This window comes from Strix aluco, chromosome 9 (assembly GCF_031877795.1).
Source record: "Strix aluco isolate bStrAlu1 chromosome 9, bStrAlu1.hap1, whole genome shotgun sequence".
Taxonomy (NCBI): Eukaryota; Metazoa; Chordata; class Aves; order Strigiformes; family Strigidae; genus Strix; species Strix aluco.
Genome location: NC_133939.1, coordinates 31,176,586 through 31,204,150, shown reverse-complemented (window position 1 = coordinate 31,204,150; position 27,565 = coordinate 31,176,586). Strand labels below are relative to the sequence as shown.

Genomic DNA, 27,565 nt, shown 5'->3' with positions numbered 1-27,565 from the left:
GAGGCGCTCAAAACTTAAAATATTTGGAAGATTGACCAGGACATACTCCTCTGCATTTGGGCTGGTGGCACGCAGGTCAGCTTTCAGTCTTCTGTGATGCTTTGTGCTCTCTGATCCTCCAAAGGATGCTCCAGCCCCAAGGGCTGCTCAGTGTGAGAGAACAAGTGGTGGTGCTTCTTTGCACTTGATAGAACTTCAGCAAAAGAAGTAACTCAAATTTTAGTTGAGCTTTTTACCATTTCAGTTTATCTCAAATTATAATTGAGGTTCTTGCTGTTTCAGTTTATCTCTAAAGCAGGGTTCTTGGTGCTGCAGTTGTTTTTTACCCCTCTTCCTGTGCGTGTGACTGTGCTTGTAGTGTTTCCTTAGTGGAATTATTACCTGCCTACAAGTACGCCCTAGGTAGAAGCGGTTGCCTCTAGGAGATGCATAGAAATCTCTTAATCCTGAGAACAGTGGCGATTAAATCTTATCTTTCAAATATACCGGGCAGGGCTTCTGGTTAATAAGTTGGGTTTTTTCTGCCAGGCCTATTATTGCACAACTGGTTTGGTGTGTCAGTCCAAGAGGGAGGGTGCACTTTGCCAAAGCAGGAGGTGCTTGTTACTGCCCGAGAAACGACAGCGGGTTGCACGCTGCTGCGGTCTGATCCCGTTGGGTACCTCGGAGCAGGGCTGTGTTTGCACGGCCGCGTTATGAAGCAGCAGCTAATAGCTCCTGAATATTCAATACATCTTTGTGCACTCGAGTGTTGCCTTGTGGCAGCCCTCAGTTCACAGGCCACATTCTGTTCCTTATTTTTCAGCTGCCTCTTTCCTCCCGAGCCCTCCTCCCAGCTGTTGCTGCCGAATGCAGGGAAGGGGGCGATGGGGGTGTAGGAGCCCCGATGTTTAATCTGGGGTTGCAGTGCCGGCTCAGTGAATGCCTCACCGAAGAAACATGTCGTCTTGGGAGCTGCATGGCAGCTCTGCCCTGGGCGATCCGATAAGAAACCGCCTCCTGGCCGGGACCCAAATAAAACACAGCATTAACTTTGCCCTCTGCGTGTGCTGGCTTGTGGCTGTTAAAAGTCCGTGAGAGCGCTTAAACCAGTCAGTCTGGGAGGAGCCGTGCCCGTAGACATGGGGGCCAAGCTGCTGTGCCTCTTCCTCACCTCTGCCCTCATTGCTTACTACATCTACACCCCCATCCCTGAGGACATCGAGGAGCCCTGGAAAGTGATGTTCACCTCAGCTAGCTTCAAGGCCCTGGGGCATCTGGTGAGTTTGGTGCTGGGCTAGCCTGGGGAGAGAGCGTGGCAGAGCCGAGGGGGCTCTGGGTGCCTCTGGGGCTAATAAAGCTATGGCAATATAAATGTGTCATGCATACGTGCATATAGAACCTATATAGATGGCAAAATACTAAGTGAAGGACAGTAGTGTCTGAAATTAAGCATTAAACTTAACGTAACTATGACTATAAAGAAACTTAGAAAAGATTTAATTGTGCAATCTTGAAAAAAGAACATTCAGAGTAACTGGAAATGTGATACGTAATTTGAATATGGATAGACAAGTGCAAACAAGTTTATTTCACTTTATGCTCCTTTGCAGCTGAAGCACTGCTCCTTGAATTATTCCTGTTTCTCAGAACCTGTATATTGAGCTTCCTTGGAAGTATTGTATTGGGTGCTAGAGAAGGGAAAACTAGAGCACTTCTTAAATACTATTGATTTTTGTGGTTTCATAGAAATCTACTGAGCCTAAAAACTACATAAAGCTAATTATAGGGGTGATAATGCTAGGGCATATAGATATTAAGCGCTCTCTCTAATATATATACAAGACTCTTTTTAATACCACTGTTATCTTGCCTACAAAAGTGCTATCTAGCTCAGCAGCACAGAATAGTCTGGAAAAGGCAGTGGTGTTACAGCCTGTCTGTAGTTATATGGCAGAATTTACTGACAGCGCAGTCCTGATGCCTTTCCACACTAGTCTTAGATATACTACATCTCTGACTTCTGCTTCACTTCAGTCATGTTACGCAGCCATTTCAAACGTATGTAAATAATCTGTGAGGCTGTGCACTGTGCACAAGTAACAGCTCCCACCACTTAAGTACACTGAACTGGGAGCTGGTTTGAATCCTGTCTGTACTTAATATCCAGTGGTGGCTGCAGCAGTGACTGAAATCTAAAAACAAGGTCAAAGATGAAGGTTTGGGGGGAGGAGGGGGGCTGAGTGTTGTAGGCATCTTTCTGGGTTACTACAACACTTTGAAACTGCAATTTTCTCCACCATAAAATATATTGAAAGGAGGGACTAAGGAGCCAGGGGAGAGGTTTCTTGTTTTGCTTGAGGGATGCTGCTGAAAGACTCATCTGCGGCAGGCACAAACACCTGGGCTGTTTGCTCCAAAGCATATGAGTTTGGGATCTTGCCTTTTCTGTTGTTTCAGTTAAAACGTGGTGGGTATGATTTTTCAGAAGTCCATGGTAGCCACCTGTTTTATGATTTTTCTGGTGGAGGCAAGGGTGTGTGTTATCTTGGGATGTCTCCTAAACACTGCACTTCTGGACAGCATCTGGAAGCCACTGTCAATCTCCAGAGCTGTCCGTGTGTCAGACAGCCTTTGTTTGCAGTGGGGACCTCTTGTTAGGTCTGCATGGCCAGAAGAACAAGAGGGGAGGGGTGACTTTTTGTCTGTGTGTTTCCTCATGGACTCTTTGCTGCTTGTTTGTTTTTTATCTTGTGGTTTGAAGTCTGAGCGGTGGGAGATGAAAGTGTTGAGAAAAACTGTGGCGTGCACTTCTGATGCGTTGCCTCACTTCTTCCCCTCTTAAATCCCCTTCTAGAGGTAGGCTGCAAGGGGAGTGCATGCACAGATAACTCACTTCCCCAGGAACAGCTCGTCTCTGCTCGCTCAGACCCAGAGCCTTCGGCACAGCGGGTCTCAGCAAGCAGAAGCATTTTCTTTCAGTGGTGGTGGACGGTGGGTTTTTGCTGTAATGGAGCTGGTGCCTGTCCTGGCTGTTGCTCTGGCTGCCTGTTAAGCGCAAGTCCGTTACCAGCAGCAGTGGTCAGGGCAAGTGTATTTTGTAACTGTGCTTTAATCTTATGCAGAACCATAATCCTGAGGGACCCTGATGGAGACAGCCTCCCTGGAGCTGCACTGCTGCAAATTAGATTTGAGACGGCTCTAAAAGTGTCCTCAATACATTCTGAACAGTCATCTGATTATAGGGCAACAACTTATAATCACTTAATAGTATGCCTAAATTTGCAGAAGGGACCCTATTTTGGTCTTTCTGATGTTGGTTTGAAAAAAGGGAAATAATACTGCCCAGCCCGTGGCCTGCTGAAGGGTCTTTTCGTGCCCATCTCACTGCAGAAGGAAGGCTGGGAATGTCTGCGTTCGCGTTTCTGTTATAAGGTCTCATGTCTCCATGCTTTCTAGCTGGGGAGTAGCCTCTAAGAATAAACCAGCTGCTTTCTGAGGGGCTTAAGCACAACATTCTTTGTGTATTTTCAGGATGTACCATGTGCACACAGCCTAAGATAAAATGCATGAAGCGAGTATAAAATGCAATACAGCATCTCTTCCTAGCTGAACGCTTCCCTGGCTGCAGCTCTGTGAAATCCTCCCAGAGCTGCTGGCCTTGGCCCAGCTCCTTGGGTGCAGCGAGACCGGGATGGGAGCCCTACCTGGAGGGGTGCCTCTGTCCCAGCTGTCCCTGCTCAGATAAATGAGTTGCTAAATGCAGGACCAGGCCCTGCACCCAGGGCTCCCTCCCTGGGCCATCTTTGGGGGGTGGGGGGGCGTGTCCTTGCTGCCATGCTCCCCTTACAAAGATGGAGAAAGCAACTATGAAAAATGCTTTCCAAAGCACAGGGGACACAGTCCCAAAGTGGTTGGTTTTCCTCTTCCCCTGCACCATGCAGTAATGTCAGATCGGGGACAATGAGACTTCTCAGATGAGAGCATGCTTTCCTTTTGGTTTTTAGATGATAATGGCCTTGAAACCACAGGCAGTAGACCAGCGGTTTTCCACAATGTAAAATGTCCACTTGTGGAAAAACCAGCTCTGAGTATTTTTGGAAAGCCTCAGTCCTGAAGCTGAGGGAGTTTCTCCCAACGTGGGGGAATTTCACAAGCTCAGTGGAATTGCAGCAGGACTCACTTTGACCCATATATTTTTTCACTATGCTAATCCTCAGGGAAAACAAAACAGCTGAGAAATATTTATGTGAACTGTGTAATTGCTGTGGATAAAACTATGCTGTTTTGGCACATGTATGTATTTGTCTTCACCGAGCTTATATCCAGGACCCGCGGTTGCCTTCGCTGCCACGTGCCAGTCCTGCCTGTTTGCCTTCATGTTGATTCCAAACCGCAGGGTCTGGCAGAGCTCCCAGCGCCACTCGGCCCAAGCCCTCGGAGGTGGCTCTTAAAGATGGTGGCAGTTGCTGTCAGGTATTGTCAGCACTGTGAGATTTATGTAGCAGCAAACACTGGTCACATCTTTACTCGTCGCCATTCCCCCGAGGCAGCCGTGAGGAGATGTGACACCTGCTTTTATTTGTTTTTATTTGTTTTTATTTAGCATCTTAAATAACTCTAATCTAATTTAGAACCATAGAATTTAATAAAAAATGTTTAAAACATGAATTTCAAAGGAAACTGCTTTAACAGTGTTAAAAGTTGGCCATTCCTTGGTTGTGAACACCCTGAACCACCTTGCTGTTCTTCTGTCAGGGAATTTCTGTGGAGCTCGTTGGGAAAGCTTCCCCTGCCCTTTGCGTAGCTCTGCAGGGGGCACCGACGATGCCCAAGGGCACCCATGGCCACCTCTGCTCTCTCCCCTTGGAGGGCTGCGCAGGGCTGGGCCTCCAGCGCTGCTGTGCAGCTGGGGTAGAGTCAAGATTTTTTTGGGGAAAAAGAAGCTTTTTAAAAGTTAACCCTATGGGTATTTTTTAAGACCCCTGGACTAATGTGCTTCTCAGGCAGAGATGCTGCTTAGCGTCACCCTTATTTCCCCGCTATTTCCCCCTTATCTCCCCCGGCTGGAGTCTGGCTAGAGCCAGTGCTGCGCAACCGCGGTGATGCCACACCAGAGCTGTCTGTCCATCTGTCTGTTCATTCAGCAGGGAGCTGCCTCCCTGGCAGAGGGCTGGTGGAGATCAGAACATCGATGGCAGGGTTAATTTTTAGCTTTTTATTGTGGAATATCAAACCAATGTAAGGAAAGGCTTTGTGTGGCTTAGAGCAGGCTGGATCCTCCTCAAGGGAGGTGGAGCAGGAGTTAGTTTTAGAAGGTATAGTGGCACATTTTATCTCATCTGCTATCACGTGGAATGGACAATAAACACACAACAGAGCTCTTATTCTGCTATTCAGTAGGAGAACTTCATTACGTAGAGAAACATAGAGGGATGTAACTAATGGAATTGTTAGATGTGAACTGAAGAAATTAAACAGAGCTGGACTGTGGTAAAGCGGCAAAAAATATACTTCTGCCTTTTTAACATCTCGGAGTAGAAATATATTTCCTTTTAATGATGTATGGGTACTCATTTCTAAATGATGCTCTTTGCCTACTGGAATGGAATTGATCATTAAATTACTGTGCAGCTTGAAGTCAAATTGCTATATCCTTGTGTTTGTGCCACCAGTGTCCTTGGCATCCTGAAAATACTGTCTGCCTTTGCTCCTGGGGTTCATCACAGGAGCGGCTGTTATGTGGTTTTGTGGTAACTGGAAAGATGAGGAGGTCTGACTCGTTGAGCAGACCCTCATGCTGGGTGTCAGGAGGTTTCAGCCGATTCTGCTTTCTTCCACAGCCTCTGTTGTGTCCTTGTTTGCCTCTGTGCCTGTGCTTCCAGGCGTTGTCCTAGCAATGAGAAGTGGTGGTGGCCCCTGAGCTGCCTCTGGCCACCACTGCTGAGCCCCAGACAGAGTGGTGGGAGATGGGGGGCTTGAACAGCTCGGGCTGAACAATGTGACAGTGCAAGACAGGGCTCCTCTGAATCAGCAGCTCTTGCCTCAGCGATGTTAGTCTTGTACACAGTATGAAATGGCTTTATGAAAATTTAATCTCTGAGAGTAACTAAGGCTGTGTTTAAAATGTTGTTTTCCCTTGTCTTGGGCTTCAGGCTGAGGTCATGGATCAGCTGGGTCTGATGCACTACATGGAAGTTCTGGCGTTGATCACATCCAGCGAGTATGTCGAACCCACGTCCGATGAAAACGTCACTGTGATGGACACAGAGTTCAGCAACGTTGCCGTCCGTCTGTACCTGCCCAGGAGGGCGTCTGATGGGCCAAGAAGGGCGCTGCTCTTCTTCCATGGCGGAGGGTGGTGCCTGGGACAGGCAGGTACGCTCTGCTCCGTCAGTACTGGGGTCTGTGTGCAAGATCTCAATGGCCCGTGTTAAGCGCTGCCTTTTGTTTGTTGGGAGTTGCCACCCAGGGTCAGGGAACGGGTATTTCACCAGTTAAAACCAGGTGGAGGTTTTGGAAAGTCACCTGAAAGCTTCTGCAAAGAGGAACACACTGTTGTATATGTGTCTGTTCTCAAATGTACTGGAGTATGTTCTAAGTGACTCATCTCACTTCAGGCATGAAATCCTATGATCATCTGACAAGGTGGACTTCAAACATGTTAAATGCTGTCGTGGTATCAGTCAAGTAAGAGAGATTCTCCTTCTAGACGGCATGAGGGTTTGAAATTAATCTATTTTAGTTAATCTAATTTTGTGATTTCTTTTTTTTTTTGATCACATGCTTTCCTGCTAGCTTTAAGTATTTGTAAACAAAAGCTGTCAAGGCTGCAGTGGTGCAATTGTGGTTGGTGGTTCTTTTGGATATTGCTTTATGAACTTGGGTGGGTAATACAATATTTGATCCTCCAGGATAGACGGATAGTTCCCATTTCTCTGGGCACAGAAAATAATAAACGTTCACTATCTGGGGCAGATGTTAGCAAGCCTTTCTCTTTATTAGTGGCAGGGAGTAACACACTTCTGCTTGCCTCTAACAGCTACAGGTTGGCACCTAAATACCATTTTCCCACTCAGTTTGAAGATGTGTATTCGGTAACGAAGTTCTTCCTCCAGAGCAGTGTCCTCTCCCAGTATGGGGTGGACCCAGATCGGGTCTGCGTGGCAGGAGACAGTGCAGGTGGCAACTTAGCTGCAGCTGTGGCACAACAGGTAAAAAAAAAAAGAGCTGGTTTGCTAGCTCAGATTTCTTTTTGGTCATTTCGTGAACACTTACAGAAGACTAACAAAAACCTCTGCTCAAAGCAAGCACATGCCCCAAATGTCTCTCGTGGTCTGTGGACACGGGCCGTCACGCAGCCTGCAGGGCTGTTGGTGAGGGCCCCCAGCATCTGGGTGAACAAATAGACTTGAGCCATTTAATGGCATCAAAGTAGCTTTGATGCTGTGATGTCTTCAAAACCTTTGCACCCTAAAAAAAGGCCCTCTGACCTATAATTAGGCCGTCTATCACTCTATCCTTAAGTACATTTTGACTGTAAGTATGTTGTTTGAAAAGGGAATTTTAGCAATTTGACTTGTACAGATGTAAATAGCTGCAAAAAAAGACTAAATGTTCCAGTGTCATTTGATCACACACAGTTTTAGTGTCTTTTGCACTTCTCACTCAGGTTTATTAAATAAAATCAATGCGATGTTGTTGCTCTCTTGAGAAGTTACTTGGATTGTAAAGAATCTCACTTGGAAAAGTTGTGAACTTGCCATGGACACTGAAGGCAGAAGATGAGGGAGAAGGTGGAAATTAGTGAAGAGGGAAAAATGTTGACATGTAAGAAATGTCAGTGTTCAATTCATGACATTTTATTTTTCACATGTCTAAAGTGTACAGAATTGTAATTGTTTCAGTTCTAACACCTCTGGGTTAAAAATCCAAACAGATGGATAAGCTCTAAATTGTGTGAAATAATTAAAGGAGCCTCAGAAACCTGCACTTTTTAAGCTATAAAAATAGAAGTTTTCTGTAGCTATAGAAAAAGCATTTGTTTCTACTACAGAAAGCATCAATGCTTCAAAAGGAATATTCCTGAATATTATTATTCTTCAACATAAGAAATAAAATGGAATTATATTTGATGATTGAGAACTTTTAGTACAACATACCTGCCTAAAATAATCTACCCTGGGTTTATTGATAATCTTATTTTGCTTATGCTGTAAAATGTGTCTGTTAATTCCTTACTTTTAAGATCTTCTATTAGTATGGGAGAACCAACACTTTTTAGCTGACTTTTTGTAATTATTTCTATTTTCTTCTACAGCTGTTAGAGGACTCTGAAGTCAAAACTAAACTCAGAGCCCAAGCTTTGATTTATCCTGCTCTTCAATCCCTTGACCTGAATTTGCCATCTTACCAAGAAAATGAAAACAAACCCATTTTATCCAAGTCGCTTATGGTCAAGTTCTGGAGTGAATATTTCACTTCTGATTCGTCTCTCCGGGAAGCCATGGCCCTCAACAGGCACGTCCCTGTTGAATACAGCCACCTCTTCCAGTTTGTAAACTGGAGCAATTTGCTGCCTGCGGAGATGAAGAAGGGCCACGTTTACACCAGTCCCACCTTCGGAAGCCCTGAGCTTGCACAGAAGTACCCAGGGTTTCTGGATCCGAGGGCAGCCCCGCTGCTGGTGAGCGATGACCGGCTACGCGGGCTGCCCCTCACCTATGTCCTCACCTGCGAGCACGACGTCCTACGGGATGACGGAGCCATGTACGTCGAGCGCCTGCGGGCCGTGGGCGTTCCCGTCACACATGAGCACGCCAAGGACGCTTTTCATGGGGCCATGACGTTTGTCTTGGGTCCAGCCAAGCTAGCTGTAGGGCAGCGGCTGTTCAACAGATACATTGAGTGGTTAAACAAGAATCTATGAGTTGGAAACGTTGCTCTAGTCTGCCTGGCTCATTTTTGCTGGGTGTGATTGAGGAGCGTAGGAGAATAGGAGCTATGTGAGTTTTTGGGCGTGATTGCTGTCTTTGTGGTGTTGCCCTGCAGTGTCTGGATTGCAGCGTTCTCATCTTCTCTGGCAGGAAAGTCAGTCTGATTCTAACCCCAAGTGTTCTTTCAGTGCTGTCGGCTGAGCTCGGAGCCCCATGAATGGCCAGGACCCCCCTGGGATTTCTCTCCTGGCCAAGACCAGAAGGGTTGGTGTGCCCGACCCTGCCCGCACGCTGCCTGGGCTCGTCCAGCCCTGGCTTGGCACGGCATCTGCCGTGACTTGATGGCTTGTCGGCTGCTTCTTGTCTCTTCCTGTCGCCATGTCCTCATGTCACAGGCTTGTGCAGATAGACCAGACCGCTGTTTGCACACGGGAGGTGCTCGGTGGTGCCGCTGCTGCCCTCGGGTAATGGGGTGAGTGGAGGTGGAGGGACCTGATGCTTGCGAAACCTCTGCCCATCGCATGCGGCTGCTGGGTTTGTGCTGTTATCCCTCTGCAGCACAGCTCAAGGGAAGCACTTCAAAACTGAGTAGGATGGCTCTAATGGTGCAAATGTTTGGGGGTTTTTGGTTTGGTTTTGTTCCCTTTTTTTTTTTTCTAGAAAGCATCTGTCTTACTCGGTAATCACTTCCTTTAATCCTTGTACTAGAAGGAAATAGTGTAACAAAACAGCACTGGATATTCATCAGGTAAAGGAAGACTGTGAAGGTCCTAGCCTTACAACAGCACTGCTGCATGGTTTATGCCACTTATCAAATAAGGATGTATTATGTGTTCTAATTATCCTTAAAATTCTTTTGCACTTTATATATACAAATTTTTAAAAATAGATTTAGCTTAGTAGCCTTGTAGGCCTGAAAAAGAAACACAATTCAGCTGTCAGTCTTGAACAAATATCCTCTATATAAATATTTTGTGTATTAAATATACACCCTAAAAATGTTGTGTGATGAATGCACACACAGGCTGGCTATTGGTTTCAAACTGACCACAACACACCACAAACATGTATTTCTAGCGTCCTGCTTTTTAGTTTTGCATAAATGACACTGAATCTTCAGGAATTGTGTGTTTTTCTGAGTGTGTGCAGCCTGTTTAGGTGGAATGTATGTGGAATGGTTGCTCTGTCTTCATCTTTATTATGTTGAATATAAAAATTAAACTTGTCTTTGATTCCAGTGTAACGTACTTTTTGTCACTCACGCATCCCATTTATCGGAGAGGAGTAACAAGGTGCTATTGCAGCAGCTATTGCAAACAGCAGGGACCCAGCCCAGGGAGATGTTGCTTTACTTCTGCTTTACTGTTGATGTGAATAGTCAGTAATGCTGCTTGTCTGCGGTGGTTGAGAGAAACAGAAGTGGTTGAGTAGGTGTCTTTTACCAGTTACAGATGCTGAAGCTTGTGCCTGGGCTGGAGACCAGCGGGGAGCTGAGCCTCGGGAGACAGGGTCAGGAAACCGGGCTGGGTGTTGCCGCAGGCACGTTCCCTTCCTCTGCTGCTGAGCCCGGCCTCGAACCGGCGAGTGCCCCGCTGCCAGCGCGCCAGGTGCCACACGTACCCTGGGGCTAAAAAGCATCTTGTATAACCCCCCTGCGCAGCAGCGCGATGGGTTTGCGTGCCCCCACGTCCGCGGGGCTCGTGTGAGCTCCCAGCGTATTTGGGAAGTTATTTCTCTCCATAATACTGCCGGCGGGTCCTGCTCTCACCCCCGGCACTGGGCTCCCCTCTGCTGCCAGCAGACATCTCAAACGGGGTTTTATTTCTCCCTCATTTGGAACGAATTAACAGCAGCTTAGCATTCCTGAGGAAGCAGGGGTTGGGGGGTTTGTCTCAGTAACACCTTTGGTCTGACTTTCTAGAGAGTGTTAGGGTCACACCCACAAGAATATTCCCCGGGTAGGGTGTTTCCAAGGCTACTGGGGTGGCCTTTAGTTGCTGTCAGTGATCCTTTTGGAGTCCTACAGGCTGCCTTATTCTTTCCTCCATATAAATGGAGGACTTGCTTGAGCGCGCATCTGAAGAGGAGAGTTGTTCTGGTTGTGTCGGAGCGGGAGATGCTCCAAGGCTGGGGTTGCGCTGCTGTGAGAGGTGGCAGAACTTGTGCCAGACCAGTGGGACCGACCTGGGACACCCTCCTTGTCCCCGCTGCTGCCAAGGCGGTGTTTCCTCTGTCGTGGCTACAGCGGGGACACGGGGAGCACCCGACACTGTAAGAGCAGCAGGGGGTCTGTCAGGAGGGTGCTGCTCCCCCAGCCTTTGCACCCTGAGCAGGGCTGTGGGTCCTCCTTGCGCTTCCCCATGGCAGGGGTCGCCCAGTGTGTGTGCGTGACTCCTGGCAAAGCCCGTGGAGGGCTTGGGGCATGGGTCCCGGCATTCCCTCTGGTTCTTCTCGTGAAAGGCATTAGGAAGGGCTTGGCAGGGAAGGCCAGATGGTCGGTGGCCAAGAAGCAAGCCTGGGGAGGTGATGAAACCATGCCTTAAGGGCAAATGCCTAAATTAGTGGAGAATCTGACCCATCAAAGAGACAAAGCAGTGAAGGTGCTGGCAGTGAGAGGAACAGAGCTGAAAGACACCTCTAGCAATGATCTTTCTTGCCTTTAGAAAAGCTTTATACCTCTAAAGTAGTAGAAAAATTTATGTTCTAAGCAAAATTCCAACAGTATTACCGACCTCCCTCTGCATGTTTTTATAGGACTCTGCTTGGAACAAGAAGCAAATGTCTTTTAACCACCAGCACCTAAATATGGATCCATGATTGATTGGACTGTATGTGCTTTTGATTAGGTTCCTAAAATAGACTTTTTGAGTTAGAAGTGGTTGGTGAGGCACAAAATGAGACAGTGAAAACTGCAATGTCAGTGTCTCTGGCAGGAGAGGCTGAAGCTGCAGTGAGCAACTCATTTATCCAGAGCAGAAAACAGTAAAACACACCCCAAGGGTGTTCTGCCTCCCACCGGAAACCAAAATCAAATCTGGTGTTTGATAGTAAAAAACAAAGCTCAGCCTTGCCCTGGTTATGGTGTGGCTTAGCCAGCAGCTGCCTGGCTGGGGAGGACTTGCAGGAGCTCTGCCCTGCTGCAGCTCAGCCCCTTGGGCCCAACCTCCCCCTGGTGCCGGGTCTCGCCCCGCCGGTGTGTGCTCGGGTGCAGCATCGGCCTCTTGCCACCGGCTCCTCCGTTTCTCACCCGCTCCCGTCACAGAGGTCAAACCCTCTGAAGAGGCCCAAGCCTGGGACTCTCCACTTCCCCAGCACCTGCCTAAAACATGATGCGGGGGTAGGCGTATGCCGAGAGGATGAAATTAATTCACACTTGCAGGTGAACGCAAGAGGAAATAAAACATCCTCTTCAGTTAGGGTTTCCCCCACTGTCAGTTTAAGAGTCCTTAACTTTTTGCTGAAGTACTATACTGGTTTAAAAAACAACAACAACACACCCCCAAAAAACAAAACTTGGCAAGTAGTTTTGGTTTTCTAGTATTTTTAGAACTGTTGATTAAATTGTTCCCTGCTCGCAAGTTCAGTTTAAGGCCCAGTCGCATTGGTGCTGCTCAGCATATTCGGTATTTCCATTAACCGCTTCACAGAAGCAGTTTCAGGGGCTCTCTCGAGAGGCCGACCCGTAGAGCTGGTTTATTTTGGTTTGTTTTTTCCCAGGAAGGTTGTGCAGGAGCCCGGGGCCGAGCGCTCCCAGCAGAGGACAGCACAGCTTCAATCTGTGTCACCAGCCAGGAGAGCGCGGGGCTGCCCGGCGTTGTCTGACCCCAAGCACCCTGTGTGGGACACCCGGCTGTTCTGGCACCGACGGACCCTTTAATCCAGGTATTCCTTAGGGATGAGCTACCGGAGCATGACGTAGTTATAGATGCCAGCTTGTGCGACGGAGTTTTGCTAAGTCTCTGGCCTCAAAATAATCAAGGTTTAGAAAACTGTGCTCAGAAATGAAATTAATCTACACAATATTCATACAGATATTAAACTGGAACAAAAATCTAAACCCACTGAAATGACGTTAAGAATATTTTAACTATAACAGCTCCAAGAGATTTTTTGAAACGTCTTTGAAGTATTTGCGCCTTGCTCAGTCGCGCTGGCAGAGGTACTGGGGGTGGGGGGAGTGGTGTGGGGGCCCCTGCCACGGCTCGGCTCTCCTGGCAGCGCCCTGGCTGTCCCACCCTCAGCAAAGCTGAAACAACAACAACAACAAAAAAAACCCAACAAACTGCATTTTACTTTGTTCAGCCTCAGCTGTTGGGCTTGGTTTATATAAATCCACTAATTGCGGCTAGAAAGTGCTGAGGAAGTTAGTTATTAATTACCTGTTAGTTATTAATTACCTGTGAAGAGCACGCATCTACCCTGGGATTACTTTTGCAGAGCCCCATGCCCAGCCCTGCTGCACTAACTCACCTGCTTGAGTAGCCAGGCAGGGTGTTTTGGGGGGTTTATGGCTTTATTGCTCTATCACTGGGTCTTTGAAGCTTTACTGCAGCGTGTAAGGAGAAACGCTCCATTTATCCAGCCCCTCTTTATCCTTGAGTGCAACAGCAGGTGACTGAATGAACAAGATATTTAAAAGCTGGTAAATGAGAAGCTGGTATTATTTATCAGCCACGTGGGAACTTTTAAAGCAGCTTCTGTAATGCTTAAATATTAGCTGATTTATTGGCCTTGTCTTTAGAGAAAAGCTAGAATAACTATTATATCCCAGATATTAATAAGGTTGATATTTGCTAACCTTAAAGTACATCACAATAAAGGGGAAGGAAGGAAAAAAGGTATTTTTAGCAGCTGATCCACATTTATTTTTCCCATTTAAGAATAATCATGGTGGTATTCAGACTTCACTGATGTGTGTCATGACCTTGTGCTTAACTTGTCTACTGGATTTATTCACCAAGCCCTAATTACACTGAGATGCCACTGGTATTTTATAAAAAATGCATTTATAAGTGTATGATATATAGTTTATGTATGTTGCTTTGTATAAATCCAACAGAATTTCACACTTTCAGTAAGATGCATGTTGTACTTTAGAGAAACACCAGAGCTGTCTGCACACCTGCAGCTGTGTGAGGGGAGCCCTGGCAATCTGGAGGGCTTGGGGTGGCAGAGCCCATGCTGGGTCTCACCTGCCACCCTCCTGCCTGGCCCCAGGGCTGGGCTGGTGGTCTGCAAGCAGGAGGAGGAAGTCCCCAGGGTGATGTTTCTGTGCAGCAGCCAGGAGCTGCAAAGGCCCCTTCCTCCTCTTGGGAGGTGGAGGTTAAAAAAAGGGCTTTATAGCTTTGGGGGAGCAGAAAAAATCTGCATGTTGGACTTCTTGGAACATACATTATTAATGAAGATTCCTCCTAGGAAAAAAAATTAATTGAATTGAAGCAATTTTATGTCTTTCCTCATTTTCAGGCCCTGCATATAATTAGTACAATCCTGAATAACAGATGGCAAAGTGCTGAGGGGAGCGATTGTCTGAGATGTGCATTATGGAGGCCTCTTACGCAAACACCCCTGTCCAGCTGCCACACTGAGGGCTTGCTCAGGCGCTGCCCTCGTAAAAGCAGAATTGCGGGCAGGAGAGACACGGGTGGGAGTGGATTCAGCTGGGCTTTATCTGCCCTTTAGATGTGCTGCTTGTTTGTGCACAGCAGCTCGTAACAGCCAGGTCTCCTGCCCAGTGCAGTGCTGCTGGGGGCGGGGGGGGGTGAGCACCGTCAGCCCGGAGATGCTCAGCCCATCTCCCCCCTCCGAGCACAACCCCCTTTCCTCCATCGGGTTCTAGTCACTGCGGTGCTGTGGGTTTTCTAACTTCCTAAGCCTGGCATTTACTCTCTGACATCCTGAATCATTCTGATTTTAGGAGCTGGAGAGAGTCACCCATTGCCTCTTCAAGGCAGCGATGGGAAAAAAAAAATAAAATATCTAACTTCTGGTTTAGAGAAATGGCTGCAAAAGGTCCATGCAGTATAATCCTCCTGGTTGATTGTTCAGCTATTTTATATATCTCTATAAGCTCTTATTATGTAAATATGCTGCACTATGGAGAAAGTCACGGGGTTTGGTGAATGCTGTGTGGACACACCACCCTGCTGGGGGAAGCTGATGGTGCTCAGGCATGACTGCAGCTAAAGGCCGGGCACCACACCTGGGTGACTGATTGTGGTGGTAGGAGCTGCCCGTGGCGGGGCAGGCTGCCTCTCCTGCTATAATACCGGATTTATTTAATTTTGAACATTCAACACCTTAAAATACCTTAATTTTTTGTTTCTTTAGCAAAAGCTTAACGCTGGTGGAGGCCCTGGGTGCCGTTGGGGCTGTGGGTTTGGCATGCTGGAGCCTGGCCGTGCTGGGGCTGGTGCTGAGCAAGAAGAGCTGTGCCAGCCTGGTGCTGCCCGCTGGGGGAGTGGATGGGGGTGGCAAAGCTGTGGGGCTTGCAGCCTTCCTTGGTGGAGCCCTTGGGGGTACGGCCAATGGTCACAGCACTGCGCCAAGGAGGCATCCTGCCCTCCCCACCTGCCTCCACTTAGTTTTTCCTCACCAGATTCAGGTGTCATTATTCCAGGAGATCTGGCATTTGCAGTAAACTGCATTCGAGCCAAACAAAATGGGGTTTGAATTATGTTTATAAGCCAGCTCTGCCTGGGAGGTGCCTGAATCGCTGCTTTCCTTCAGCAGGGCAGCACCCGTGTTAGAGCTGGAGGCTCACAGCCGAATCGCGGGACGTGTCGGAGGTTGGAAGCTTTATTTTATGCTAGCTCAGCAGAAGGAATCGAGCCAGGAAAGCTTCACCCCAAACTTTGGGGCAGTTGGGGGCTTCCATGGGTCTGTCCAAACCTGCAGTCAGAGGGCGGTGGCCGCGCAGCGGCGCGGTGCATGCTTGCGGGGGTGACGGCCCCTCGGTGCCCACTTGTCCCACGGCGTTCAGCTGAGTGGGGGATTTTACTGTGGGGCACCAGCAAGGCTCAGCCTGGAGCTGGGGTCCTGGTGCCACATGCCTGCAGGAGAACAGCAACCCCGGGGTAAAGTGAGATCGCTGGGATGTGGGCTGCTTTTAGCATCTGAGGTATCTGGAGCGCCCTACAAACGTCCCCTAATTAATGGGACAGCCAGGGCGGGAGCTGCTGTGGCCCCTTCATCGGGGAGAGCTGAATTTGGGGAAAGCACAGAAATGCTCAGGTGTGTTTTTCTGTCAGGAAGCTGCCAGACAAGCATCTGGGTCCAAACACATCGACTTTGGCTCAGGGACCGAAGCAAAGGAGGAACGAGTCACACTTATTCTGGCGCACAGGGAAACCAGGTACTGCTGGGCTAATATAAACACTCCACAGATAAACAAAAGTAAGTGTTTAATTCTGTCCCTTCTTTGTGCCCAGGGCAGAAACAGCACTGGGCTTTCACCTTCACAGTAATGGGCTGGGGTATGGCATCAGCCTGTGCTGCTTGCCTGTGGGCACTGCAGTTGTCACGGCAAAGTTCTCTTCTGCTGGCTCATGGCAGTCAGGGCAAGGTATTTAATTAATTTCCCCTAGTAATAATTTATAACTTAAAAGAATATTCCCATGTTCCATTTTGCTCATGGGGATGAATCCCAAGTGGGAATAAACATCCCCTGTTTGAAGGGCTCTGCAGGAAGGGCACCACATCCTGCTCAAGGTTAGCCTTAATGACTCATTCCCATCAGTCAAATGCAAATACATCATAATAAGCTGTTAAATATGCATGACTCGTTTAATAAGCCTGAGTCTAATATAAATTGACTAATGGGTATTTAATGACAACAAACGTGCCTGACTCCAGTTGCATTTCTTCTTTAAAGCCCACAGGATGCTAAAGAGCCCAATGAATTTAACAGCACGGCGTTAGTTCACAGCCGGAGCCTGCCCTTGTCTCCCAGTCGAAGGCCCAGCTTTTGCACGCTTGCTTCAAATTGCCAGGAGCTGCAGGATGAAATCTGGCGGTGCCATTTCAACAGCCTGCCCGAGAAACACTACAGACTGCGGCCAGAGCAGCGGGGGGAGGTTCTGTAATGACTTTCGGATGGACGGTGGCTGCATTGGGTTCTTTCTCAGTAGAAGGGTTGGTACGGATGATGTTCCTTGAAAGAGCAGTTGACTGCAATACAAGAGCGTTGTTGGGGTGCTGTAGGAATGAGGGTTCCCAGGTATGGGATGAATTTCCCTCCTGCAAAGTCACTATGGGGGTGTGTACCCCGGATCAGCAAATTGTGCACAGTGGCCAAGGCCATGTCCTGCTGCTCCCGGCCTTGATGGGCTTTCACCGCACCCCTGGAGCGCTTGGGCTTCCCACTCCTCCTGTGCCCCCACCCCAGAACTGTCTCTCTCCTCACTTCTGGACCCACATCTGTTCTGGAGGATTAGCCTTGTAAATGTAAATCCCTGAGTACTGACTTTGCAATTTGTATGAAGTTGTTCTTTCAACACAGCTCTAGATGAGGTGCCTTGTGTTCCTCAAAACACTATTTAAACCCCTCTGGGCAGCAGAAGGTACCGTCAGCAGGTCTGGAGAGCGATGGGCTTCCCAAATCAAACCCCTGGGGTGCAGCGTGGTGCTGTGAGCTGCTGCCAGGCAGAACACCACCTTTCTCAAGCACAGTTTGTTTTGAAAAATAAATCCCTCTGCCTTTCAGTGGCAGAGTGGAAAAACACACTAGCTGCATGAGTGTTTAGAGGTTTGTGACTTGTGTCAACATTGTGTAATTAAAGTTTCCTTATTACCTGTGCTGGAAACCTTATCAGGCAAACACAGGTCTCTTCAGGTGCTCTGAAAAGGCCCAGCACACACACCTGGTATTCTGGCTGTGCGACACTATTTTCACCATAGACACTGGTTTTATTGGATGCTGTGATTGGTTGTTTGCACGCAGTGGTTGTTTTTAACAGAATCAGAACCTACCCCAGCCGGCAGCGGGGAGCTGTGCTTGCCTAAAGCCTGGTAGGTAGGAAAAGACCAGTTGCTTTCAAATCCGTTTCTAAATAAATGACCCATCAAGGACGTAGGTATTTGGAAAATGACCTCACACAGGGCTGATGGGTGTGGAGTATTCTGAGGGTGAAGGATTCTGGGGGGTGGTTGTTTCCCAGCAGTGTGTGCCCAGGAGCTGCAGCTGCCCTGGCACGTGGTGTGGGTATCCCTGGGGGCTGAGAGCAGGGGAGACCCTCTGGTCCCACAGCACCTTTGTTCTGCTGAGGCTTAATGTAGGGGTTGTCCACGATATTTTGAAGAGCTCTGAACATCCATCTTGAACAATGAGTCAGTAGAAGAGATGGAGCCAGAGGGGAAAAACTGTCGAGAAAACACTTTGCTCCCTGCTCACCATCCTCTGAGCCAATATTTGATTTTTTTTTTTCAGTATTATAGGTATCAAAAAAGTCTTTAATTATCATTAAACTGTATAAGATCTACTTTAGCATAATACTAACTTCAGCTGATTGCGTTGAAGGCTTCTAGTTTGTCCTGAATGAACATTCATGATATACCTAGAAAGTACTAGAAATTATGTAAAAAAAAAAAAACCTGCCCCAAAACAAAAAAACCTGAAACAAATCTAAAGGTTTAGGAAGAATTCTGATCATTATATTTCGTAGAAGAGCATTTGTCTCTGACCCTGTAGTGGGATCAGCATTTCCTAGGAGTATAACTGGGGAGCACCTGTTGTGCAGACAGTCATTGCGAGAGCCCGACCTGCCCTCATGCTGCTGCTGCTGGCTCCTCGTGGTCCGCGGGCAAGTCAGGACAAGGCGTGAGGCTGGTGCTCCCTTAGATACAGTCTGGCAGTTGCTCATGAAAAGCATGATTTATTAGTGATCTATAATTTCGTCTTGTCACATCTAATCATAATATTCAGATACAGTAAGTGAAGAATATTACGGTAAACTTTGTGCTAATTATAAAAGCGTAGTTTTGACTCATTTGACAGAGAAACTGGGTGTGAATCTCTTTCGCTGAACGAAGCCAGGGCTGGGCTCTGGTTGCCAGCCCGCCTGCTGAGCGCCGGTATCTCCCACGCCCTGGTGCCAGCCTGGCTCCTTCCTGCCCTGTGACAGCAATTCATGCCAGAGAAGGAAAATCCAGAATTTCTGTAGCAGAAAACAGTTGGGCTGTGCCCACAGGAGCAGGTTGGGAGGGTGGAACTGGTACCCACGGGGATTTCCAGGATTCACCTAGAGAAACCCACAGAGAAAATGGATTTCTTCATAAACGTGTGGTGTGGGTGGGACTTCAGCAAAGGCCTTTTGGAAATCTGGATTTATCATGACCACTAGATCACCTTCATCCAGGGCTTCAAGCGTCATGCCTTGGCATAACCTACCAGGTCTCCTTGAAAAAATCCTGGTTTTGTAAGACAGTTGTATGAAAGATGTGGAAATTCAAGATCAGTTAAGGTAATACTTTTCCTTACAGGTATAAGGTAGCACTCTAAAAGGATGGGTTAATGTAATGTGTTACCTTTTAGTGCTTTACTTGGCCATTTAAAGAAGTCTCCTCTGAGTCATCCATTTACTGTGAGCTTTCTGCACATAGTATTGGGTTGTTTCACAGCACTTCATCCTCCATAAGCTTCTTCCATCCTCAGTCATGTACGGTGACTCACTTGTGATGGGTTCTTTGTTATCAGTGCCCATTCTATTCCATTTTGCATTTTTTATGGCACGTATCAAGATACTGATGCAGAAATGACGTAGCTGCTGTGGCAGTTTCCATACAGCTCTGCATTCGTTGATAGCTGTGTCCCCACTGTAAACAGATGGAGACCATCGTCCTGTTAAAGCTCAGGCCATGTTACTGCTGACCATAGTAAAGGAAATTAAATCCCTCTGGTAGCTGGGGCAAAAGATATGCAGAGCTAGAAGACTTATTTTGAGCATAACAGAAACCACTATTTATTCCTGTAGTCGATGTTCCCCATCTTGTTCAGTTTAGCTGCTAGGGCTGGCAGGTGCTGATTATTTCCAAAATTTCAGGGACCGAAAGCTAATGTGTCATTTAGCAGTTTAGTTTATTTAGCTTTTTTCAAGTTCATTTTAGTTTTCCTGCAGCCATCAGCATATGACCTGTAGCTTCTTTCTCTTTTTACTGATGCTTTAAAAATGAGGCATACAAATTCTGGCTTAAATTTAGGAGATGTAACTGTATTTGCTAAACTTACAATTTCCAGCAATTTTCATTTCTGACAAATGTATTTGGCATGAACAATATAGCTAATTCTAAACAGTGTTTTCCAAAAGCACCCGTCCTACACAGCCACGTTAAAGTGAGCTCGGCTTGTCCAAACTGCCACACCACGGGCAGGGGTGAGGCACGTGTTCCCAGATAAATGCTAATAATAATTTAATTTCCTTTCTGGATTTCCACAGTGAATGTTGATGTATAGAAGTTTGTGTTGTGCCCCATGTTTATGTTTATTAAAAATAATAAATAACTGCCTGTGATTTAGCTGCAGTCCTGGCCCAGAGTGTGGCTGGAGGTTCTGCCCTTGGCCCCCAGGTTGGGTTTTCTCTTGCAGCCAGAGGAACGGACTGAGCATGGGCTGGGGACCTTTTCTTCTTAATCTCATAGTGGGAATTCACAGAGCTCAGGATTTCACTGGTGCTTCTCTTTCTTCTTGCAGTTTTTCAAAATGTCTGGAGCATCAGGTTTTTCTTCTGAGCACTCCCTTGCCAGGTACGGGAGCTCTGTCAGCACCGCAGGGCTCTTGGGTACACGGAGAGGAGGAAAGAAGTGAGCCTTATCTTCCCAGCTCTTCGTATTTCTTTCTGAAAAGGAAGGAAATTGCTTTCAAAAGTAATTTTATTTAGCTGTGTGGTGGCTGGTTTTGCAGACAACCTCAAAGCTTTCCTCTGAAAAGCTCTCTGTGGCAGCATGGAGAAGCCCCGATCCTGGGCTGGTCGTGATGAGACCTGGGCCGGCAGGAGCAGGGATGAGCCTGGGAATTCCACAACCCTGAGACCGAGCGGTCCCCCCAGTCCTGGCGATACCCCCCAGCAATGCTCTGCCCACAGCTGGAACCTCCCTTTCTCCTGGGCATGACCTTCCCCAGTGAAGGGACCGCCCTGGCCAGTGAGGCATGGTGCCGCTGTTGTCACCTGCTGTCACCCAGGCTTCTGCTGCAACCCCCGGGGGCTTTTTCAAATGCACTTAAATACTTTTTTTAGCTACACTTAAAACATGGGAGCCTAGCTTCAGTTTGTCCCATGTGAGGGACAAAGCAGTCCCTCGCCCAGCTCACAGCAGCGCCAGCACCCCCTGTGCTTTCCAGATGTCGTTTGCAACCTGAACACCACATGAATGTCCCGTTTTTGCTGGGATGGGATGAAGCGGTCGGATGTCAGTACACGGGTGCGTGTTGCAAATGCGGGGCAGCTGCTCGGGGTGCAGCAGCAGCTGGTTTGGTGTTGCCAAGCTGCCTTTAACGGGTGAATAAAGTGGTTTGGGCTTGTTTACTGAAGGGGTGATTAATAAGCCCCCCAGATGCTGGGGTGTTATTTTGCCTCAAAGTAGGCCTAGCAACTGTAAATGCAGCCCTGCAGCCTGTGTACAGAGTGAAATGTTTTTCTGTAGCAGACTGGAAAGAGCTCCACTTCTGACATGAGCCAGGAAAGAAAGACTGATCCCTTCGTAGTTGGTCATTAATGTGTACTGACAGGTCATGCAGCAGCAGCTTATTGGTTTGAACCCTCACTCTGTGCTTATGTGCAACACTGGAAGTTCAATGGAAGCATACGAAAACCGACACTGCACAGTGCAGGGTTGCCTCAAAATCTCCGCTGGATCCCAACCTGCCCGGGAGCAGCGGAAATCCCGGCCGGGGAACATCTCGTGTGGGTCAGCCACCAGCCGTGCTCAGCCCAGACGCCCCTGAGATTTGCTCTCCTGCTCGCTTTTACGCAAGAAAACGGCAGCAGCCTCCCTTTCTGGTGCAACGATTCGTGCTTTGAGCCAGGACACCCAGGCTGGGTGTGCCCTGCCCCAGGGAATTGAAACCTAGGCCCTGGGGTTTCTGAGCAGTGGAAGACAGTAGTTCACAGGTAAAAATGTCACTGTATTGCTTGAAACCAAGAAATGTGCTGATATCAACTGGTTCAGGTGCATTAGTTGCAGTAGAGCAGAGGCGTTTTGCATTAGCAGCATTTAACTCTCAAGGTTAAAAACATGGTAATATTACATAGCAATGATGAATAAACCAGCACACTTTGAAGAGTTAAAATTACTATGTGAAAACTAAGTGCTCTTCTTTAGCGCTCTGCTTTAATATAATGCAAATATGTTGTTTTAATGGGTTTGCTAACTACAGATATCACCGAGCTGCTGCCTCTGTCGTGGTGATCTCTGGTGTCAGAGGAGAGGCTCTTCCATGGTTGACGACGACTGGGTGTAGGCAGGACACAAGCTGCCAGGCTTTGCCCTCCTGGCACCTCTGGGCATCGCTCAGCCCGTGGGATGAAGAGCAGTGCCCTCTTCCTCCTCACGCCTCCACGACACCGCGGCAGTGATGGGAGCACCGTGCTGGGTGGGAGCTGGGCGTCCCCGGGCCTCGCCCTGAGAGCTGCACGTCGCCCGGGCAGGAGCGTTTCATGGGAAACCTTTTCCCAGAGCCCAGCGGCGCGGAGCAGAGCTGCAGCCTCCCCAGAGGTTTCCAAACAGGTCTCTACAAAGGGGAAGTGTGTGTTTGCGTGTCTCCTTGGCTCAGCACGCGCTTTGCAGCGCCTTCCTCCCACGAAATCTGCCCCCGTATGCCCCTCGGCCAAACAAATCGCTCCCTTGCCCTGACTCATTAATGATTGAATCGTATGTAAACGAGGCCAGCCGGTGCTGCGGTGCTGCGCTCCAGGGATCCCGACGGCCTCGCTGAGGGATGGTGCAGGAGCACTGAGGGGATGGTAAGGGCGTCCCGGTGCCGGCAGCCGGCTCTCTGCCTGACACTTCTCGCAAAGACTCTGCTATTCCTCTAGCGAGACCCGCTCTGAACGAACCCTTTAACTGCTTTACCCTGGCTGCTTACTTTAAAAGTGATTAATCAATCTTTTCCTAACAACTATCTAAATCAACGCATCCGTCAATACAGTAATTCTCAAATTATCATTTCTATTTAAAGTGCTGATGTTAGAGCAGTGATTTTTAGAATTAAAATTTCACTGAAATGTTGGGTTTCTTCTGAAGAGCCTGAAGAGCCAGGGTTAGGCTGGGTGCTGCATCTGAGCTGCTCCCGACTGCAGTGAGCATTCCTGGCTAGCTAATTTTTGTCTCCTGCGGTACACAGCCTAAGTGTAGATATTTGCTGGATATAACTTGTAGATATTTGCTGGATATAACTTTATGAAGCTTTGTTTATGCTGTACTTTATTCTGTCTTGTAGTCTACTTTTAAAGTAAAATACAGTGCTTTGAGAGCAGAGACCAATTAACAAATTCTAGACACCAGAACAACTTTGAAAATACTTAAAACAATTGCATGATTGTGGAGACTGTCTTTAGCAGGTTTGGTGGCATTGTTACATTGCTGCTCTTCCAGAGTTTAGACTTAGCTTGATTTCACTTTTAACCTATATCCCACTTCTCTGATGTTTTGTTTTGCCCTGATTTCTAACTGGTTTGCTAATATTTTAACCAAAGGCTCTTGCTAAAAGCTGTCTTTATCTTGCAGTTCCCATGCAGGTGGGTACGGGTGTCCTTGCTGGAGCAGGGAGAGGAGGGAGGGACAGGAGGGAGCACTTGAGATCCTACTCTCTTTCTTCCCCTGTAGCATGAAAGCACCTTTTTAACCCACCCTTAGAAAGCAAAACTTGTCCCCAGGCACAGACCCTTGGCGCAGCTTCCTAGAAAGCTTTGCTCCTTGAAGAATACAGATTGTGTTACTTGCAGGCGGGAAGCCGCAACTCTTTGGGGCCAAGCAGCAAACGGCACAGTGGTGTGGGAGGGGAGGCAGGGTGCCGGCAGCTCTCCTGGGTGGCCACCCTGGTGTCGGCATCGTGCCGGCGGGGACTGGCCTCTCCTCCAGCTGCGCCATGGGGCTGGGCTCGGGGCACCCCGTTGTACCCAGGCGGGGGCTTAGCAGCAGTTAGGAGCTGCCATCAGGTAAATCATACATAGGGCTCTGGCTTCACAGGGAGCTAGTAACAAAAGTGATTTTAAGTTTGTGAATTTGGCTTCAAAGGAGTTTTATATTGAAATTAACTGTGCTGTCCTCTTGACTACAGTTGCTTTCTTATCAACAGGGACTCATCAGTTGTAGCTGAACTTTCCCTTCTTGAAAGGGCCCTTTGTAGAAAAGTGAGAAGATACTTGTAAAACCAGGAGCAGAAATGCCCCGTGTCTGCAGGAGTGGCTCGAGGTCCTCTGGCACGTCTGCCGTGCTGCAGAGGATACATGCCTCATCCTCACAGCCCTGCCCGTGCTGTTCTGCTACCGAGTTACCAGCAGAACCGTACAAAGTGCATAATGAATGCTTCGATTAATTTATTAAACACACTCTCTCTCCTGACTTTTGAATTAATTCTGAGTAATGCTGTCAGAGCGTGGCCATATTGCTGCTAATGAGTTCATTCTTTATCAGTCTTGCCAGCAGACTTCTGCTTTAGAGATGAGCGAGGCCACCACGGGACAGGGGTTGGGTAACAGGACGGTGGTTGACTTCCAGAAAGGGCTGTGACAAAGTGGTGACGGTCAAGTTTCACTTTCCTGGCCTCTGGCAGCGCCGTGGGCTTGGCCGAGCGGCAGCTGGCGTGTTGAGGTAGATGTCTTCAGATGATGCTTTTCCTTCAGACTCCTCACACAGGTTTTCGCTTACCCAAGTTTTCATCTTGCTCGATAACTCTGGTCAATAGCTGAAAGTAGAAATTTTGTGTGTGTAAGGGATAGTCTTTGAGTTCAAGTCTCTACTTACCATATAAGCTGTAAGGAAATAGCATGCTGTATTCACTGATTACAGCAGTAACATAAAAATAGCCATGCAGTGATCTTTTACTAATTTTTGGTGTTTATTTTTTTTTCCTTTTGACTTTCCAGGCTGTGAACGAGACTTGCGGCTCTTTGCTGATGAACAGAGCCCTAGAAAAGTATTATCTGTCCACCATGTACAGCCTTGAGTTCATTTTAGGCTTCACTGGAAACACCATTGTTGTCTTTGGCTATATTTTCTGCCTGAAAAAGTGGAAAAGTGGCAACATCTACCTGTTCAATTTATCATTATCAGATTTATTATTTCTGTGTACTCTTCCAATACTCGTCAACAGCTACTCCAGAGATCAGTGGGCAAAGGAGAGCATCTTGTGCCACAGCAACAGATTCCTGTTGCATGCAAACCTGTATAGCAGCATCCTCTTCCTCACTGTTATCAGTATCGACCGATACATGCTCATAAAATATCCTTTCAGAGAACATATTCTGCAGAAGAGGAAAACGGCCCTTATTGTGTCTGTTGCCTTATGGATCGGGGTGATACTGGAACTGCTGCCGCTGGTGTATTTCCTGGAGCCTATAACTGCTGCCAATAATTACAAGTGTCTTGATTACGCGAGCTCTGGACACCCTGTGGAAAACCTCATCTACAGCATGTTCCTGACTGTCTTTGGGTTCCTTATCCCTCTTGTGATCATGTGCTGCTTCTATGTGAAGATGGTTGTTTTTCTTAAAAACAGGAGCGAGCAACTCAGTTCCCTCCTGACTCTTGAAAAACCCCTTACGTTAGTGGTCCTCACAGTGGTCATCTTCTCGGTGCTCTTTACTCCCTATCACATAATGCGCAACGTCCGACTTGCTTCCCGAATACCGGCCTTGAACGTCTCGCTGTGCACGCAGGGCATCATCAACACCATTTACATCATCACGAGACCCATTGCCTTTTTAAATAGTGCCATTAATCCTGTCTTTTATTTCTTAATGGGTGACCACTTCAGAGAGATGCTGATGGCAAAACTAAGGCAGCTCTTGAGCAGGTTGACAACCCCTGGCAAGTGAATGAGTCAGGAAACCTCTCATTGTGGGAGATGTGTTCACCCACATACAGTGCCTTTTTTTAAGATAACTTTATTTATGCGATATAGAATATGTGTGAGCTGATTGCATTCCTCTAAATGCACTTGTTACCTTATTGTACAGGAGACCTCCTCCTGCTACTGGACTCCAGCAGACCAGAAGCGATGTTCTCTCACAGCAGTACGGCAGGAAACTGTGCCCTCGTAGCAGGATACGTTACGGCCTATTAATATTGTAAATTAAGGATCATCGTGGTAGTTCTTCGAGGGAAAATTCGCTGCTCTCAGACAGCTTCTTTGTGAGCTGTAACTTGATGCTGAACTGGACCTGGGCTTGGGTAAAACGTGCCAGGGGCACTAATTTACATGTTCAACACAGTCCGGGGATCAAGGGTGTCTTTTCATAAGTGTTTGCAAACTCCGCATCTCCTGGGGGCTTTATCTTTCAGAATAAATAACTGGGACAATTTGCATTTCCAGCTGATTTGGCGAGGGCTGGCACCTCGGATGTGGCCAAAAAGGCAGGTATGCAAACGCCGGGGTGGAACGCGGCGCTGGTCTTGCAGAAGGGAGGCAGTGGCCAGGTTGCTGTTTTTGCAGAAAGCTGTAACGTTTGGCTGCTGGTCTTATGAGCGTTTCATGGGAGCACTGAGACAGTAAAGACCTGTGTCTGTGTGTGCAGACAGGTTCTTTGATATTAAAGCTGGATTCAGCTTGCAGAAGTAAAAATAAGAAGATCTAATGTTTTAGTTCTTAACTGAGATTTGCCTTCGTAAATCACTGGGACAGCTATGCATGTTCATACTGGCATTTTCACAGTCGCTTTTCAAAGTATAGATTTACTTACCTTTAATGTAATTATCTATAAGTGTGAGCAGAATGTATAGCTTGAAGCAGAATTTGGACCTCACAGCTTGAACTTCATTAAGAGTTCCAATAATGAAGCAGGAGCTATTGAGGAGCCAGTGCTCTGCCAAACATCCCTGCAGAACTGTTGCTGCAGCAGAACTTACTCTCCGATTGACTGACCTGACTCCAAATCTAAAAGGTGAAGAGATCAATGAAGCAATAAGCTGGGGAAGGACCTGCCAAGGAGGAGAGGGCTGGGGTGTGCTGAGCAGTCTGGGCTTAAATGTTTCACTGATACCTACCTGCCTCATTATAATAAACTGTGCATCCTGTTTAAAACCAAACAGCAGTGCCTCTTTTGTGTTCTTTTGCTTTATGTGCTATTTAACATCCGTAAAGCCACTCCACCTGGCCTTTTCCTGTTATAACAGTAAGACCCTACAGCTCTCTGAGCTCAATTTGAGGGATGAAGTAGCTGCTTTCCCCTGCAAGTATCTCACATAAAGCCTTGTGCCAGCGTTCCTCCGGGGTGGCCCCAATGTGCTGGGTGCTCAGGGATCCTCCTGAGTTCAGGGTGATGCTGCGGGGAGGATTTTGCTGTCACATCACAGGAGTGCCTCTAGCAGCACTCCCTGAGAGGTTTGCTGGGGGTGGGGGGCTGGTGTGTCCCCCCCAGAGATGCTCGTGCTGCTGTTCTCTGCACATCTCAGGGGGGCTGGAAACAGCATCCAGGCCATGCTGGCGGGGAAGGTGT

General features: G+C 47.7%; 2 protein-coding genes across 5 annotated transcripts; both read left to right on the top strand.

Moving 5' to 3' along the window:
• The first annotated feature begins 759 nt into the window (after positions 1 to 759).
• On the top strand, positions 760 to 10,152 carry AADAC (arylacetamide deacetylase). The gene is made up of 5 exons (XM_074834439.1): positions 760 to 1,259; positions 6,135 to 6,357; positions 6,600 to 6,669; positions 7,022 to 7,193; positions 8,300 to 10,152. The coding sequence occupies exons 1-5, from the start codon at positions 1,122 to 1,124 to the stop codon at positions 8,906 to 8,908; spliced, it is 1,212 nt and encodes a 403-aa protein (XP_074690540.1). The 5' UTR covers positions 760 to 1,121; the 3' UTR covers positions 8,909 to 10,152.
• Positions 10,153 to 10,240: 88 nt separating this feature from the next.
• Positions 10,241 to 27,144, top strand: SUCNR1 (succinate receptor 1). Of its 4 annotated transcripts, none has more exons than XM_074834440.1 (4): positions 10,241 to 12,797; positions 16,166 to 16,310; positions 16,789 to 22,634; positions 24,995 to 27,144. In XM_074834440.1, exons 3-4 carry the CDS (start codon positions 22,431 to 22,433, stop codon positions 25,943 to 25,945), a joined length of 1,155 nt encoding a protein of 384 aa, XP_074690541.1. In that variant the 5' UTR covers positions 10,241 to 12,797; positions 16,166 to 16,310; positions 16,789 to 22,430; the 3' UTR covers positions 25,946 to 27,144. The 4 variants fall into 4 exon arrangements, with proteins under 4 accessions (XP_074690541.1, XP_074690542.1, XP_074690544.1 ...); XM_074834441.1 differs by lacking the exon at positions 10,241 to 12,797 and adding an exon at positions 13,803 to 15,703; XM_074834443.1 differs by lacking the exons at positions 10,241 to 12,797; positions 16,166 to 16,310; positions 16,789 to 22,634 and adding an exon at positions 22,787 to 22,870.
• The last annotated feature ends 421 nt before the right edge of the window (positions 27,145 to 27,565 follow it).

Coding starts and splice junctions, on each gene's coding strand:
- AADAC (XM_074834439.1), top strand. CDS start 1,122: ATGGGGGCCAAGCTGCTGTGCCTCTTCCTCACCTCTGCCCTCATTGCT. Junction 1,260..6,134: donor TCAAGGCCCTGGGGCATCTG/GTGAGTTTGGTG, acceptor CTTGGGCTTCAG/GCTGAGGTCATGGATCAGCT. Junction 6,358..6,599: donor GTGGTGCCTGGGACAGGCAG/GTACGCTCTGCT, acceptor ATCTCACTTCAG/GCATGAAATCCTATGATCAT.
- SUCNR1 (XM_074834440.1), top strand. CDS start 22,431: ATGAAGAGCAGTGCCCTCTTCCTCCTCACGCCTCCACGACACCGCGGC. Junction 22,635..24,994: donor CCCCAGAGGTTTCCAAACAG/GTCTCTACAAAG, acceptor TTGACTTTCCAG/GCTGTGAACGAGACTTGCGG.